At 31.2% G+C, this 15443-nt stretch overlaps 2 protein-coding genes across 3 annotated transcripts; both read right to left on the bottom strand.

Annotated features, from left to right (window-relative positions):
• Nucleotides 1–1207: 1207 nt before the first annotated feature.
• LOC115442196 lies at nt 1208–7492 on the bottom strand. The gene is made up of 10 exons (XM_037437676.1): nt 7151–7492; nt 6795–6870; nt 5936–6024; nt 5336–5447; nt 4556–4641; nt 3565–3642; nt 2939–3014; nt 2581–2669; nt 1831–1942; nt 1208–1483 (listed from the first exon to the last, which is right to left on the bottom strand). The coding sequence occupies exons 1-10, from the start codon at nt 7217–7219 to the stop codon at nt 1395–1397; spliced, it is 876 nt and encodes a 291-aa protein (XP_037293573.1). The 5' UTR covers nt 7220–7492; the 3' UTR covers nt 1208–1394.
• A 447-nt stretch (nt 7493–7939) lies between these two features.
• Nucleotides 7940–13730, bottom strand: LOC115442172 (general odorant-binding protein lush). Of its 2 annotated transcripts, XM_037437546.1 has the most exons (9): nt 13609–13730; nt 13279–13354; nt 13062–13150; nt 12508–12619; nt 10847–11532; nt 10705–10780; nt 10483–10571; nt 9072–9183; nt 7942–8150 (listed from the first exon to the last, which is right to left on the bottom strand). In XM_037437546.1, exons 1-5 carry the CDS (start codon nt 13669–13671, stop codon nt 11444–11446), a joined length of 429 nt encoding a protein of 142 aa, XP_037293443.1. In that variant the 5' UTR covers nt 13672–13730; the 3' UTR covers nt 7942–8150; nt 9072–9183; nt 10483–10571; nt 10705–10780; nt 10847–11443. The 2 variants fall into 2 exon arrangements, with proteins under 2 accessions (XP_030023029.2, XP_037293443.1); XM_030167169.2 differs by lacking the exons at nt 12508–12619; nt 13062–13150; nt 13279–13354; nt 13609–13730 and having other exon boundaries at nt 7940–8150; nt 10847–11421.
• Nucleotides 13731–15443: the final 1713 nt, after the last annotated feature.

The following is a 15443-nucleotide window of genomic DNA, read 5'->3' as shown; positions in this document are numbered from 1 at the left end:
TTAAAAACGGCCGACAGTCAAATTCCAATCAAACCTTTTTCACCAATTCCATGAACATACAATTAAAAAAATGTTAGCGAAGGCTTGAGGAAAACGTATTTATCTGCGTATAATTATCCATGTTCCAGTAATATAGCTGTATAGCCGTAATTACAAGTTGAGTGCGGTAAGTGACATGTATTTAATGTAGTAGGAAACACGTTTCCTTGGATTAAACGCAATGTCACGACGCTGCGTTTAATTCATCATTGAAAAGGTTGCGTCTATTCAAATTATATGAACTTTGAACGTTGAGCGGATTTAATAAATGTTTATGTAGAAGGTGTATTTCATGTTTATGACTTACGTTCTTTATTAGTAAAAAATTCTAAAACATCCAAAACGTAAATAATAGGGAACCATGAATTATTGTTGTTTAATTTTTACTAACATGAAAATTATAAATATGTTTTTCTCCAAGACAAATTAAAATTAACATAGGACCTTGTAATAATGAGCCAGTGATAGACCGCGCTGCAGCAAATATAGATAATATTAATATTATCCACATTTGACGAAGATATTTTCGTCTCACGATGTCGCGCTATCGTCATATTCCACACCGTTACAATCATTAACAAAAACATATTTATGTGCGATCGGAGAACATATTAGACCGATCTATGAATTGAACCCAGAATTTTGATATGGCTAAGTGCAATTGCGTATCTTAAATTATAAAGCACTTATCAATCAATACCTTCTCATCTATACGCATAATAAAATTGTAACAGACCGATATCCGTATCAATATCTCAGAAAATCAAATTATATTTTTCTTTATTATAGCAATAGGACCTAAACAATAGTTTGTGATTTTTCACTGTCTATTTGTATATTTTTACACGCGTAGCGCAAAAACTACTGCATGAAATTGAATGCAGTTTTCATCAATGTATTGCTAGAGGACTAACTTAAAATCTATCCAAAACAAAGTCCATCTTATTCTGTAAAAATATGAAGCGAGACTTTTATCCCAGAAAAAAAATTCACGCATTCAGGCCACGAACATAAGTTAGTGATGAATAAAATTGTCCAAACATAAAAATGGCTTTCGTTACCTTCGTCGTGTTAAGATTGCACTGATATTCATTTCAAAGATAATAATAATTTTGACGTAATAGGATAGAAAAATATAGGAAATACACTCTAGGACAGAAAAACAATATTTAAGAATAATATTTAATAATTTATTTCTTATAATAATATATTTATCAGTAGGTGTCCGGACCTTAATGACTAAAAAATATTCGTATACAAAACAATATGCTTATTAGATTAGCTAGCAATATACCGAGTTCTAGGTTATTATATATTTAATCTGCACTTATTTATTTAAACAATGTTTATTTATATCAAGGGAAGAGAAAATCTTTGGGACTGTATTCGTACATGCATTTTGCCGTCTTATATGATGCCTCGCATAAATCTTTATTTTTTTTAGCTGAAAATAAAAATAGCAAATTAGTTATTTTTTTGACATATGAATAATGTAAAGGTTTTTATATAAGATAGTTTGAATTACCTTAATTATATACTTTAATATAAAAATAAATAAAATTTTGCCTAAATATGCCTGTATATGTATATTGCCACTTATTTTTACTTAGAAGGTGTCCAAAATAATTTCGATAGTGCAAAAAAATCTAAAATTCAATCCAAACCTTAATGAAATCTTCGTCTCCTTGTATTATTATTATTACATAAAACTCGTAGGATTTGAAGTGTTAATATAACATATACGTATTGTATACATATTATACATGATATGAAATATTAATCATTACTCACCAATATCTTTGCAGGCCTCTAAGGCCCCTTTAGCCGTGTCCTTTAACTCAGGTGGATACATGATGTCGATTTGCTTTAACGAAGCTTCGTAGTTTAGTTTATTATTTTTTACCTGTAATACGATATTTATATTGTAACTTTTGCTTAATATATATATATGTATAACTGGTTGTGCCTACAACTTCGTCTGCGTGGGCTCAGATCCATCTGAGCCTAATATGTTATAAAATTAATTACAGATATCTTCAAATTACAATTACTTTTTCCAACGATTTTAATATAGCCTATAATATACTCTCAATTACACTCTATCTACCATTCAAAAACATATTGAATTCCGTTCAGTAGATTCGGAGATCTTCGCTAACCATCATAAATAAAAACATAGAGACAGAAAATAATTAAAAAAATCGCTAATTCTTGTTGTATCACTTTTCTTCAGTCACTTGCTTTCTTTTTATTACTTATCTTTTGATTCAACACACCAGGATCTCCTTCTTTATTATATATAAAACAGTATGTACTACAAGATGTTTGAATCTTAGATCACGTTAACGTGAAACGCCTTTTCAGGGAAAAAAGTCCCATTGTGTATTTTTCCGAGATAAAACTTGTGTCAGATGTTAATTCAGGACATTGTTTAACCGAGTGCCAAATTTCATTCGAAACTATTTAATGGTTTATGCATTAATTTGGAACAAATATTATCAAATTTTAAAATTATAGTAAAATAATTTACATTTTACTCACCACTTGGCTCATTTGGTAGATACAAGCAATATAACACATTACATTTTGCTGTTCTACAAATCTCCCTTTATCTATTTCGCCTATTTCATCTGCAATATTGAGCAAAATTATAGTAAAAATAAATAAGGACAATTGATAAGTGTGTTATTAAGATTAATAAGATCAATTAAGGTTCCTTCAGGCATTTGCTAAAGTGCGCGATAAATTGATTTGCTGGAACTATTCCGTGGGATCTGAACTGCAGTGGTTTCAAATTATACTTAATTCTTATTTACAAAATGTAAAGCACATTTTTCGACTTTTCCCTACGTTATTTGAGAAGAAACTATATTTATAACTATAAATAACACATTCATACCTTCCGTTACTTTATTTTTTCCCATGCATTGTTTCTTGAACATTTTTCCAGAATTTTTTAATTGCTGCTTGGACATCTGGAGGGGGCAATGAAATATATGCATTTTTTAAATATATTTAATTGTATTTTTAATACACTTAATCCAAATAATTGTACTTAAGAGTAAAAATTATGTATGCACGCAAGAAGTTATACTTCTTTTGCGTAACAAGATAAAAATCTTTCTAAAAATTTCATTCTTCGCATTATCCTTTGTTTGTAGAGAAAACAATACATTGAAAGAAAGTTTTATTACAATGTATTATTTAGTAAAGTCAATTTTATTTAAATATATCATAAAATAATTTATTTTTTCCGGACTCTAATATTATTATTTGTATCTTTTATTATTTTATAAATTTATTTGTACACTAATTACATATTCAATAATAATTTAACTAATGACTAGCTAATTTCATTGTGTCGGTTTTTCGAGACGGTGTGCGCGCGCATCTTAAAAATTTACTCTCTTCTTTTTTCTCTAACGAGCCAAAAGAAGTACAACTTCAAAAATATTCTATTGCTGTTATCTTTAAATCCTTATAAAGAAAATATAAATACGTATATAACGACTGTGAACTACTTACAGAATCCACGCCATCTGCCAATATAAACGCTATAATCAACAAGCACAGATCCTTTCTATCCATATTGCTTAACTGTTGGTATCATTCCTTTCCTCGATAGAACAAACAGTGACTGGGCAAAGAACGCTTCTTAAAACATTATAAAGGATGGTAAGAAACTAAGATTATACGTTAGTCGTGTATTTAAGATCAGTCAATGTTTATTAACTTAGTAAAAGCACACATTAATGGAAACAAGTAATTAAATACGTGTTTGCTTCGTGGGCGTAAAGGATAGTTTACACTTGTGATTGCTGATTTTAACAGTGCCGCAATAGGAAACGTATCATATCATTTTAAAATACCTAATAAATAATTTAATTATGGTACAAAAGAATTAAAAACAAAACCTCAATGTACTTAATTCTTTTTAAATTGATTTAAATATATAAAAAATATGTATTTGTCATATCTATTATTTGCATTATACTTACAAACATAAGTTTTTGTATATGGCAAAGAAACCTTATAGATTTTTTTTATTCATTTAAATATATGAAAATTATGTATTTGTAATAGTGTATTATCTACATCACACTTACGTATGTACATAAGATTTTGAATATGGCAAAGAAAACTGCAATATAAATACTTCATAGCAAATTTATTTAAAAGCCAAAATAATGCCGGGAACTATATTAGTTTCTTTTATTTCCTGTCGTTTGCATTTACATTTGTATCTTAGCTAATAGTAGGCACTAACTTCTCTAATACTTTCCCGTGTTACCTAGGTACGGGACTGTGTAACAACTGACAAGAAATCAAGCCCATTTTAGTTACAATGTATCATGTAACTTTTTAAAGAATCAGCTCAAATTATATGCTATTAATTGTTTCTTATAATCACACGAGTATATAATTTACTATTATTAATTCTATATTTGTATATTCTTCGCACTACACTTGCATTAGTTGCTACTTCTTTCAAGTATAAAGTTGAATATGTAACTTATGGGAATACAAAGTTTGCCGGATTGTAGTCATACATGCATTTGGCAGTCCAAAAGGCTGCCTCACAAACATCCTTGTATTTCTTGGCTGCAACAAAAAATAATAATTCCAATATCAAAAAATAAAACAAAAAACGCTGCGTATATTATTTGTTAAAAAATAAAAAAAAATGACGCGTTTATTCCCGAATGGTTAGGCAGAGGTACAAAAGTGCACCAACTTTTCGCCGTGTATGGTCCGATAATGATACGATAGAGGCCGAGCCTATCGCCCTATCGGACACAAATTCTAAACTCCTGTACTAAAACTATGTATTTTAGCTTTGCGTGGCGTATTAATATGAGATTCTCAAGTAGTGTACAGCAGTGGAGATTAATTCGTAAAAGAGATAGAAACACAGGCGATTTTTTTTCTACGTAATAATTGTTCGTCTTTGCGTTCGTGTTACGACCTTCGCTCTGAAGTTTTGTATCCCTAGTCGAACAAAGGGATTGAGTTTTCCTACTCAGTATCAGCCTAAAGGGTGGAATTTGTGCCCGATATGGTAATAGGCTCGCTTCCTATCATACCATGGAACAGAACTCCGATGGCAAAAATTTTGTGTCCTGGTTACACATCACACATAAAGGCGTGATGTGTATTTGTTTTGTGTATCTATATAAGATAGAATTTAAAATACTATATAGAATTTTAAGTGTTCATTAATAATGTCTAAGATAATAACAATTTGCCTAATATAAAATGTATTGAAGACAAGTTTAAAGTATTTAAAAATACTCACCAACTGGCCTACAATTTTCAATAGAATCCTTGACAGCATCTTTAATTTCTGGAGGAAACATCATGTCTACTTGCTTTACCATATTATCGTACATAATCTTATTGTTTCTTAGCTAAAATGTTAGTTAAAAACTATATTTCCGTATAATCAAGACTGACATTTTGCGCCGGCATTAATTACCTAATTGGTTCTAATAAAAACTTCAATAACCATTCGTTATTAAAAAAGGAACGAAAAACACAATCCCTGAGATACGTCGAATAATTGACTATTTACACATAATACTTGTCTACATTATTTTGTGATAAACTCCACTAGAGAGAATCAAATGCTCTCTTCTAATAATAATCCACTTTACAAATAATATAATAGCCACAAACATCTTGAGCACATTACGCCGTAGTAGAGATTTTTTTTGTATATTTTTTGTACATAAGTGTCTTTTATACAAAAAGTCCCGTACCGCGCAATAGTGCTCTCAAGATTTTTACCGGTTACTATCCAAAATACATGCAGTTAGATATATGCATTCATAGGAAAGGGTTGGTAATACTATCACCTTCAGACCTCATGCTTTTCAACTGATAAAAAATTACATACCGCTTGGCTCATACTGTACACACAGGCTATGTAACACATGACATTCCTGTTTTCTAGAAACTTGCCTTGCTCTATACCACCAACTTGATCTGTGAAATAAAAAAATATTGATATAAACGTATGTCTACCCCAAATAATAAATTTTAACCTTTAAAGTTATTCTAAACTTATAATTATTTTGAGGCTAATTTCATAGTGCCATAGAAACAGCAGTTTTTAATATTTTAATTACCAGTACAGTCATTTCAACAATTGAAACTTAAAATGGCCTCCGTAGAAGTGTTTGAGTTCAGAAGGTTCACTTATGTAATGTCTGTCATTGTAGGAAGACTTGCTAGTGAACAGGATAACATTCAAATCGGACCTTGGCCAACTAATCCACGGTCATGTTAAATGGATTTCCCGCAGATAAAGATTTAATGAAACTTATATATAAAACTATAGTTTAATAAAGTGGTACACCAGATTTATAAAAAAAAATTAAATAATTGAAACACTGTCATTAATCAATGTTATTCCTAATATCTCCGTCGTTTTTTAGATTTTTATCTTAAAAAGGAAATTTACGAAAAGGTAAAATTAGTTTCAGTACATGACATTTTTTCTTCCTTGAATCTAAACATCACAATTATTAATGATAATAGTTCCTTATATATTCCTTCAATATATGATATTTTTTCTTTCTTGAAACTAACATCACAATTATAGCTAATAATAGTTTCTAATATCTTATATTAAGAACATAAAACACCTTATATTGTTCATAAATGACGAGCATAGAAACAAATCGCTACAGATGACTGCAAAACCTTGTGAATCATAACTGCATTCGTCTATTATAATATTTATGTGCACTAACCTTCTGTTACGTCGTGTTTTGGCATGCAAGTCTTCTTCAGTAGTTTTCCAGAATTTTTTAGCTGTTGTCGCGTCATCTACAACAATTATATCGTAAAATGAAGTTAAATATAATTAAACAGGGGATAAAACTATACTTAGATTGTTGAATATATATTAACACCACTTTGAAGATTGTTATAAAGCTATAAAAACTTTTGAAGCGTAATTTTAGAATTAATAAAATAAAATTAAAATAAGATTAAAAAAATCAAAACAGTTACGTCAGTCATCGTACCCACATTTTACTTCGTAGCTAAAAATGGTAAAACTAGTGTTAGACTTTAATTTCGATCATGCAACCTATCTTTTACTTACCGATGATACACTAACAGGCGATATTAAAAAAATCGTCGCAAAATTAATTATGTAAAGTTTCAAATTCATTTTTATCGATAAAAGAGCGAACGCTTTCGGTATATTTTTGCTTTGTTCTGCGTAGTTCCTAGAAGGTGTTTTATAAAGTCTTTATAATTAGCACCCAGTCGTTTCTTTACAAAAAACTTTGTTTAACTCTGACACATTGTGTTTGCTGTCATTTGAACTGTGTAATATAAAATTATTGCATATTTGTTTGTTTCTTCGGAGGTGACAAGACAAGAATGCTTTTTGCCAGTGATCCGCTTCGGTTTCGCACGGATACATTCGTATTATTCAATTGATTTCTTTTACTTCTTTATGAGCAAGCAGTTTTAGTCTCTGAATACTCATTATGTAAAATCCTACAAGATCACAATTATTCTAATATATTTTATATTACCATGCAAAATGAAAATAAAAACATAAAAGACTTACCGCATGAGCCGTCATTAACGATGTTGTTAAGAGAAATATTATCAAAGCAGTTTCGTAAAGCATCGTAAAACCACGATGTACTTATAGAAACCTCAACATATATTCTTAGAACTCATACACTTTGACTCCGTAACCAAATGAAGAATTTTCTCTTATATTGATATAAAAAGTCAAACGTATGATTTTCGTCTAAATAGATTACAGGCCACAAAAACGTTTCCCAAACGTATGATCATAGTTTGATAATATTAGTATTAAAGATATTTAAATTTATAAGTTTAGTTACCAAGTCAGTAAATAAAAAGCAAGTGATATTATGGTATTTACTATTTATTTTTTATAATTATGCTACATTTGCTTAAAAAATACGTTTGAATGTTGAATCTCAGTGCTGAATATGCCATCTGTAGCCTCTATAGCAAGCTGGTGAGTACTCATGGAAAAATAAAGTTTGCCGGGTCAGTTTCGTACAAACATTTTGTAGAGTGAAACACTCCTTCACAGGTATCACTGTACTGGTCCTCTGGAATTACATTTAAACTCATTAGAAGTTTTACGATTCATCGGTGGCATAGTTGTATTACGGTAAGACTGGAGTGCTCAGGTCTCGGGTTCGATCCCGAGTCGAGCAGTGTATTGGGTTTCCTTACTTAGTATTAGAGTTTCGAAATTCTGTTTAATAAGAAGATAGGCCGCCTATCACATAATAGCACGGAATACACGCCCTGGAAAGTAGGTGCATCCATTCCGCCTTTACCTTCCCATTCCGGGATAAAAGGTGTTTATGTGCATAGAAATTTTAATATATAATTAGCGACCAATAATAATAAAAATAATTGACACATATCACACACATAATATCGTTTTTGAAAATCAGCGTATCAAGTTTGAATCATAGATTTACACATCCTACAATTGAATTTTAATAAACTATCGTTACCGCTACCTCCTGATCGACAACGAAATTATAAACTTAGTTTAATGCGTAGTTAGGGATTGGAATCGCATGTTATAATCGGCCATTAGGTTAGACTATTGTCGGCTGCGGACCGCGGCGACTAGACACTTCTGTCAGAAGAAGCCCGTAGCCGCCCTTAATGCGCTGAAGAGGGCCACCGCGGTGTTTTAGTTGGTATGCCGTGCGTTGTATATAGGTTAGGGACTCGGCCCGGCAGTCGTCCGAAGGTCAAATCCGGGCGGCTCAACGACGGATCGTAAGGCACGGTGACCCCAACATAACCGCTTAGTGGCCTCCATGAAGGCTGGGCGGTAGTCATAAGGCACTTTCTCCGCGAAACCAAAAAAATGGTAAGACTATGGACTAATGGTATTAAGCAAGGGGACGTTCTGTACCGATAACAAGCCAGACCGCCGATTATCGCACCAGGACTCTTAAAGAAGAAATCGGCCGTTAGGGATATTAATTAATAACTATCGAACTCACGGAGCGGTAGGCACTGAGAAATCGCCTTTTTGGTCGGCCCCCTCATTTCTGGTGGGTATAATATATCCACTTGTTTCCAAATTAAGTCTTTATCTAGTCGGTCATTCTTCATCTGAAAAATATTTTTATATTAACAACAGGTTAGGTTTATGCTAAAAATCGATCGATTCAATCGAACCATCTGTAGGCTCGCAACCTATCATCATGGGATGAAAAAATATAGCCAAAAGGATGAATTATCCAGTCGCGACTCTGCCTATTCTGCGATAGAATGCGGCAGTGTATATCCATGTTTTGACAACACACTGTACAGAATGCTTTCACGATTCAATAATAATTTAGTCATCAAGTGATTCACTTGCATAACTGCTGTATAAACCATACTAATCCAATTACGTCCTTCAGATTACGTTTGATACGTAATAAAATATTTGTGTCTATTTCTAGTGGAATGCCAAAGATTTTTTACGTTGTTTTTTTAACGTTTTAGTTTACTTTGGACGCAAATGGATAAGTTTTAATGCTCTATTCTCAGAATATGATAATGTCTATATTTTATGACGTGAATTATTACGTTAGTCATAACCCTTGGCCAACTGTAAAAAAATTATAAATACCGCCAAGTGCGACTCGTATACAGGTTGTTCTCTATCTTAACAGTATTTTACTATATTATTATTGGTTTTATTTATTAAGGTATATGAATATTTAATCCATAAGATAGATTTTAATCTAAAATAGAGTTTTTTAGTGAAGTATCTTTTCCACCAACGCTGCATCGTCTGAGACATTATTTAGTTGTCAAAGGCATGCCTAGGTCCTACGCCACACTGAACACCCAATCGTCACTACGCGAATGTTGTCTTTTTATTTGAAGAAAAAACTATACTGTTATTTAAAGAAGAAACATAGTATTTGAAACAAAGTTATTGGAAGGATCTGAAATGACACAGCAGAAATAGATTTCAACAAAGTCTCTTTTTTCATGGCTGCCATGCATAGTTCACTTATAATATTTGGTTTTAAATATCATAAACGGTAAAACTAATCGACAAATTTACGCAGACATCTAATGTCATATGCATCACAAAAAAATTAACCTTGGTTATGCAAGAAAATGAATCACAGTTTGTACTTATAAACAAACCTTAGTATTTAAAGTTATTTACCTTATAAAGAAAAGACTTAGTATTGACACGCTTGTGAACTTAATATTTTTTGCATTATAATCCTTATGGATCAGTTTGAAAATAATGACGGAAACTAAAGAGAGAATAATTAAATTAATCGGGTCAGTTACTGTTGGATTATCCCAAGCTAGGAAGCGATTAAAGTATAAAAGAGCGAAAAAACGAAACTCCCTAAGTAATTCTCCTCTTTTATTACTTTAAAGATTAAAAATGTGACTTACCACTTGTATGGTCTTATAAACACATGCAATATAGCACATTACGTTGTGTTCAGCTATAAACACTCCTTGTTCTATTTTTCCTACTTTATCTGTAACAATATATAAATATTAAATACGTGAATAAAAACTTAGTACCCTTTTTTAACCATTTCAGTGCACGGAGTATTGTGAGATTTGACATAATTACAATTCATACATGATATTATATTAGAAAAACCTCACCTTCAGTCACTCCTGTTTTAGGCATACATTGGTTTTTCATCACAGTCATTGTCTTTTTTACTTGAGCCCGTGTCATCTACAAAAAGTCAAGTATTAATATAAACCAACACGATGTTAAAACAAATAATATTAATGCACTTACCGCATTGGAATTATCGAGAAATGCAAATATTAGTAATATTAACACTGCTCGCATATTTCTTTGCTTAAATTTTAGTACAGTGAAATAGGTTTTGAACGAACACATATAACGGTCAAATAGCAAACTGAAAAACGAAATATCAGTACTTTTATACCTTAAAATGCCGAAAATATAAAGGCAATTATAACACAATAGACGATAGTTAACGTTTAAGACTCTACAATTTAGTTTCATAATGGTTCACCAAAAATTATACGTTTAGTAATAGAGTAATTTGTGTCATTTAAGGTGAGTAAACACTAATTTACCACTTTATGCATACTTAGTTAAATTACATAACAGAAGTTCAGATAAATGCAATTAAAAGTATTTATGGTTTTAACTATATCTTCAGCGAAGTTTCTACAATATATTTGATATGCAAATTAACGGCATTAGCTCAACGATCTTAAGCCAGCATTCAGCCAAGGTTTTGAGATCATGAACATATTATCTTCATTGTGTATATCCTGAACATTCATGCAGTAAAACAAAACAAACTTTACCCAATACTGTTTATTTCTAAATATTTTTTATTATAAATTTCATACTTGATATTTAGGGAAAAACAAAGTTCTTTGAATCAAAATCGTACATGCATTTAGCTGTCCAGTACGAAGCCTCGCATATATCTTTGTATTTTTTAGCTGAAAAAAGTAAAAAGTATAATAAAATAAAAAATACCAGAATATAATATTTTTAACATTTTGATCACATGATGGTTAGTGAACATAACCGTTCATGAAGATCATATCAAGGCGCTCATGTGATTACTATTTATATTGGAAATTTAAAAAATATTTAATATACTCTATTATTAGCATATTAATTTGAGTACGAGTACTGTAACAATAAACACACTACGCAAAAGTATCGAAAAACATGACAACCTTAAACTTAATTTCTTACGTAGGTAAGGACCCGTTAGAAGTAAAAATATATTCTACGTCGATACACGGCATTAAATACACCAAAATTATATGTATAGTTAGTATAATTAATTATGTATGTAAAGAGATTGTATTCTCTTACATAACATTATTGCTGGCACATACGAAATCGAGTTGTGCCCACCATCAGTTCCCGGACCGCCCGTTCATGATAATTTGCAGAGACGTACAACCCAGCTGATTATTTATGACCAATTTAACTTACTAAAGTAATTTATTATTTAAAGCTCATTAAATATAGCTAATCCAAAAATATTAATAATGGGCAACGCTAAAGTTTATGTATTACATCTATAAGATAAAGTTTGTATTTGCTTGTCTTTATTAATATCATCTGGAAATATAACACATATAATTTGAGATGAAACTCTAGTGTCCCAGCTCAAAACATAACATTCTGATATAACTGGCTCGGTGACGTAGTTATATTGCGTGCGCGGTATGACACCGCACTGAGGTCCCAGAGTCAGGCAAGTTGATATTGAGTTTTTCTACACAGTACCAGCTTAAAGTCTGAAATTTGTACTCGGTTTGGAAAAAAGCTGGCCGACTATTATATGGGACTGAGCACACATAAATAAGTGCCCTGGCACATCTGCCTACCGCTTTAGAGAGAAAGGCGTGATGTGTGTGTGTTGTTTCTTTATTTAATTTAAATAAATTTCCACTTACCAATATCCTTACAATTTTCCGCTGCCGTCTTCACAGCGGTCCTCATTTCTGGCGGGAACATCATGTCTACTTGCTTTACAATTGCGTCATAACTTAGTTTATTATTTTTTACCTGCGGAACATTTATACTATAAACAAGTTTTAAGGCCACAAAAAGTAAAGCTCTACATTAAATTACTTATCTGTTGAGTTGGGGCTGCGTGTTTGTTTTAATACTAATATACAAAAACTTGTAAACTGATTTTAAAAAATCTTTTGGTATTTGAAAGCTACGTTGTCTATGAGTACATAGGCTGTGTAGGCAAAAACCTTGGTAGATAAGAGCTAAATGTACGGGGTCTGTTCTTTCAATAGACTATAAATTTAAAAAGAACAAACGTTTACAGTAGTTCGACTAAATTCCATTAGTGAGTAGGTATACAAATAATTTTGAAACATAAAAACTGTAATGGACAAAAAGTTTTACTTTGATAAAACAAGCATTGATTATAATTAGATTTTTTTGGAAGCAAATACATTTCGCTCCATAATATAAGTGAAATAAAATTACTCACAACTTGCGTCATGGTATAAATGCAGGCAATATAACACATAACTCTTCGATCCTCAATAAATTTCCCTTGTTCGATTTGGCCAACTTCATCTGCAAAAGGTTTTTTGATTCAATATTCAGCTCTAGGAAAACCCTTGAGAATCCCCTCCCCCCTTTTTCTACAAAAAGGACTAAATAATAAAGGATATTTAATTCGTTATTTGTAAAATGTTCTATACCTTCAGTCACATCATTTTTGGGTATGCAAGATTTCTTCATCATTTTTCCAGAATTTTTGAGTTGTTGTCTGGACATCTAAAATAAAGCACATATTAAATATGTAAGTTAACCATAACGGCTTGTATAATTTAAAAAAAATCATAAAATCATTTCATGAGAAAATATAAAGAAAATTCTCCATTACTACATATTACAAAATTTAATAATGAAAGAACTAACGAAAACTCGTTTTGCATTACGACATAAAAAAAACAAAACATGAATGTTGTAATAATATCAATAATTCAATGTTATATTATATTCATATCACTTTTTAAAATTCCACTTACCGCATAACTAGCATCAAAGAGAATTAAAATAAGACAAATTGCACAAAAAATATAACGAAACATTATTTGCGCACACGGAATTACGTTAATAATAAACTAATGTTGCAAAAAAAAACCTTATAGTATTTATATGAAGGCGTTTTTCTACTTTGCAAATAATGATTGATGGATTGCCGTCAAAGTGTATGTTTGTGTGGTAATATTACTTCATTATCTAGTAATGTGTCTGTTTAAAAAGGGTTTAAACATCTCATTAATGTAAAAGATGTTTCTATTGCCGATAAATGACATCCTGTGAAGAAACTACAAGAAAATCAGAAGAACGATAGCGATGAGTAAAAATGTTAAATATGAGAAAAGCAATACTACTTATTAACTGATATTTGTTGTGTAATATTGTTATTACTTTTATGTTAATTATTAACTTGCAATGTTAATTTAATAAAATAACCATTGACCTATACTCTATAAAAAGTAATATTTTAACATCTATATAATAGATGTTCATTGGTTAGACCTTACCTGACTTCTCGCTGAATCGGTTAAACAAATCCACATGAATCCATCATTGATTCTATTAGGCTATTATCATAAGTATCATTATTAAGGCAAGCATCGCTTTGTACTCAGTAGGAATATCAAACGATACATGATGGGCAAAAATATAGAAATATCTATAATTTGCTTCCATCCGTAAAACAAAGAAGTGCCTAATAAATCTATAGACACCAACAAAATTCATATTCTCACTGTTATGACACATAACGACTTCGTTTAAATAATAAATAGGGATAAATCCATTTATTATTTCGCGGTAACACAACTACTTCAACCCTATATTTACAAGATTCCAAAAATATGTTACTATGTATGATGCACGTGACACATACTGAGATTCATAAACATAGTTGCACGGGGAAGGTGTTACTCAGCAACTGACTAATTAATAATATAGAACTAAGCATTATCTGAAATGGTCTTAATAGGGTGACTATGGGTCGATATCAAAATAGATATTGCATATCTGATCATACTTGGTAGCAAGTTCGCCGTAAAAATCGAAAAAGGGTAAAATAGACTAATCGTTTTTTTTTTTCATACGGGCACGGCCAAGTGACCCACTATAGCTGATGGTAATGTCACTGACGGGAGATGATTACCCCTCGACAGTCGCCACAATTATGCCGGCCTGTTGGAACCGGATATACACAGACTGATCCCAGAACGCGACACAGTGACGTGGGCCACTATGGCGGGTTTAACCTTATGTGCAGTAGTCGCTATCCGTTCGGATATCAAATATAGCCTACCACCAGCAAAAGCGTTTTGCATGCTGACTCAATAAAATATATAGAAATAAGGGTAGGGTTAACGTAAAAATAGTTTTCAAATTATTATTTCTAAGTTCTTGAAAGCATCCGAAATATCGGTTTTTACAAACAATGCGACATTCTTTCAAGCAGTCCAATAGAAACAATAATAAAAATCACTTTAATGTAACATCACTGTATAAGTAACTTGTGATTTATATCATTTTTGTAACGATAAACTGTATTGTCATGTTTAAAGAATTTCTTTATAAATTACACACGAATTTTGTAGCTCTCTCATTAGCACTTAGAACTCTAGCTGCTAACAGTTGTTATTAATATCTGTTTTATTACAAATTTGTGTAAGAGCGTGCCTCCTTGGTACTTAGCATTTGAAAATGTTCCGGCATTACAATGTCAAGTCCTAATTATTTTTCAATGACGGATACCCTATTTAATTGACGTGTGACCTTATTTAATTACTGTGCTATCAGCCATTAAGTTATTTAGCTAGATTATAAAACT

The sequence above is a fragment of the Manduca sexta genome, chromosome 11 (assembly GCF_014839805.1).
Source record: "Manduca sexta isolate Smith_Timp_Sample1 chromosome 11, JHU_Msex_v1.0, whole genome shotgun sequence".
Taxonomy (NCBI): Eukaryota; Metazoa; Arthropoda; class Insecta; order Lepidoptera; family Sphingidae; genus Manduca; species Manduca sexta.
Note: the sequence above shows the minus strand (reverse complement) of the source record. Positions and strands in the feature narration are given on the sequence as shown.

What these genes read in the sequence shown, in the direction of transcription:
- LOC115442196 (XM_037437676.1), bottom strand. Translation starts at nt 7,219, where the DNA reads ATGAATTTGAAACTTTACATAATTAATTTTGCGACGATTTTTTTAATA. An exon ending in CGCCTGTTAGTGTATCATCG is followed by an intron (nt 6,871 to 7,150) that starts GTAAGTAAAAGA and finishes TAATTGTTGTAG; the next exon opens with ATGACGCGACAACAGCTAAA. An exon ending in CGGCAAACTTTGTATTCCCA is followed by an intron (nt 3,643 to 4,555) that starts TAAGTTACATAT and finishes AAGGAATGATAC; the next exon opens with CAACAGTTAAGCAATATGGA.
- LOC115442172 (XM_030167169.2), bottom strand. Translation starts at nt 11,080, where the DNA reads ATGAAACTAAATTGTAGAGTCTTAAACGTTAACTATCGTCTATTGTGT. An exon ending in TTCTCGATAATTCCAATGCG is followed by an intron (nt 10,781 to 10,846) that starts GTAAGTGCATTA and finishes GACTTTTTGTAG; the next exon opens with ATGACACGGGCTCAAGTAAA. An exon ending in TAAAACAGGAGTGACTGAAG is followed by an intron (nt 10,572 to 10,704) that starts GTGAGGTTTTTC and finishes ATATTGTTACAG; the next exon opens with ATAAAGTAGGAAAAATAGAA.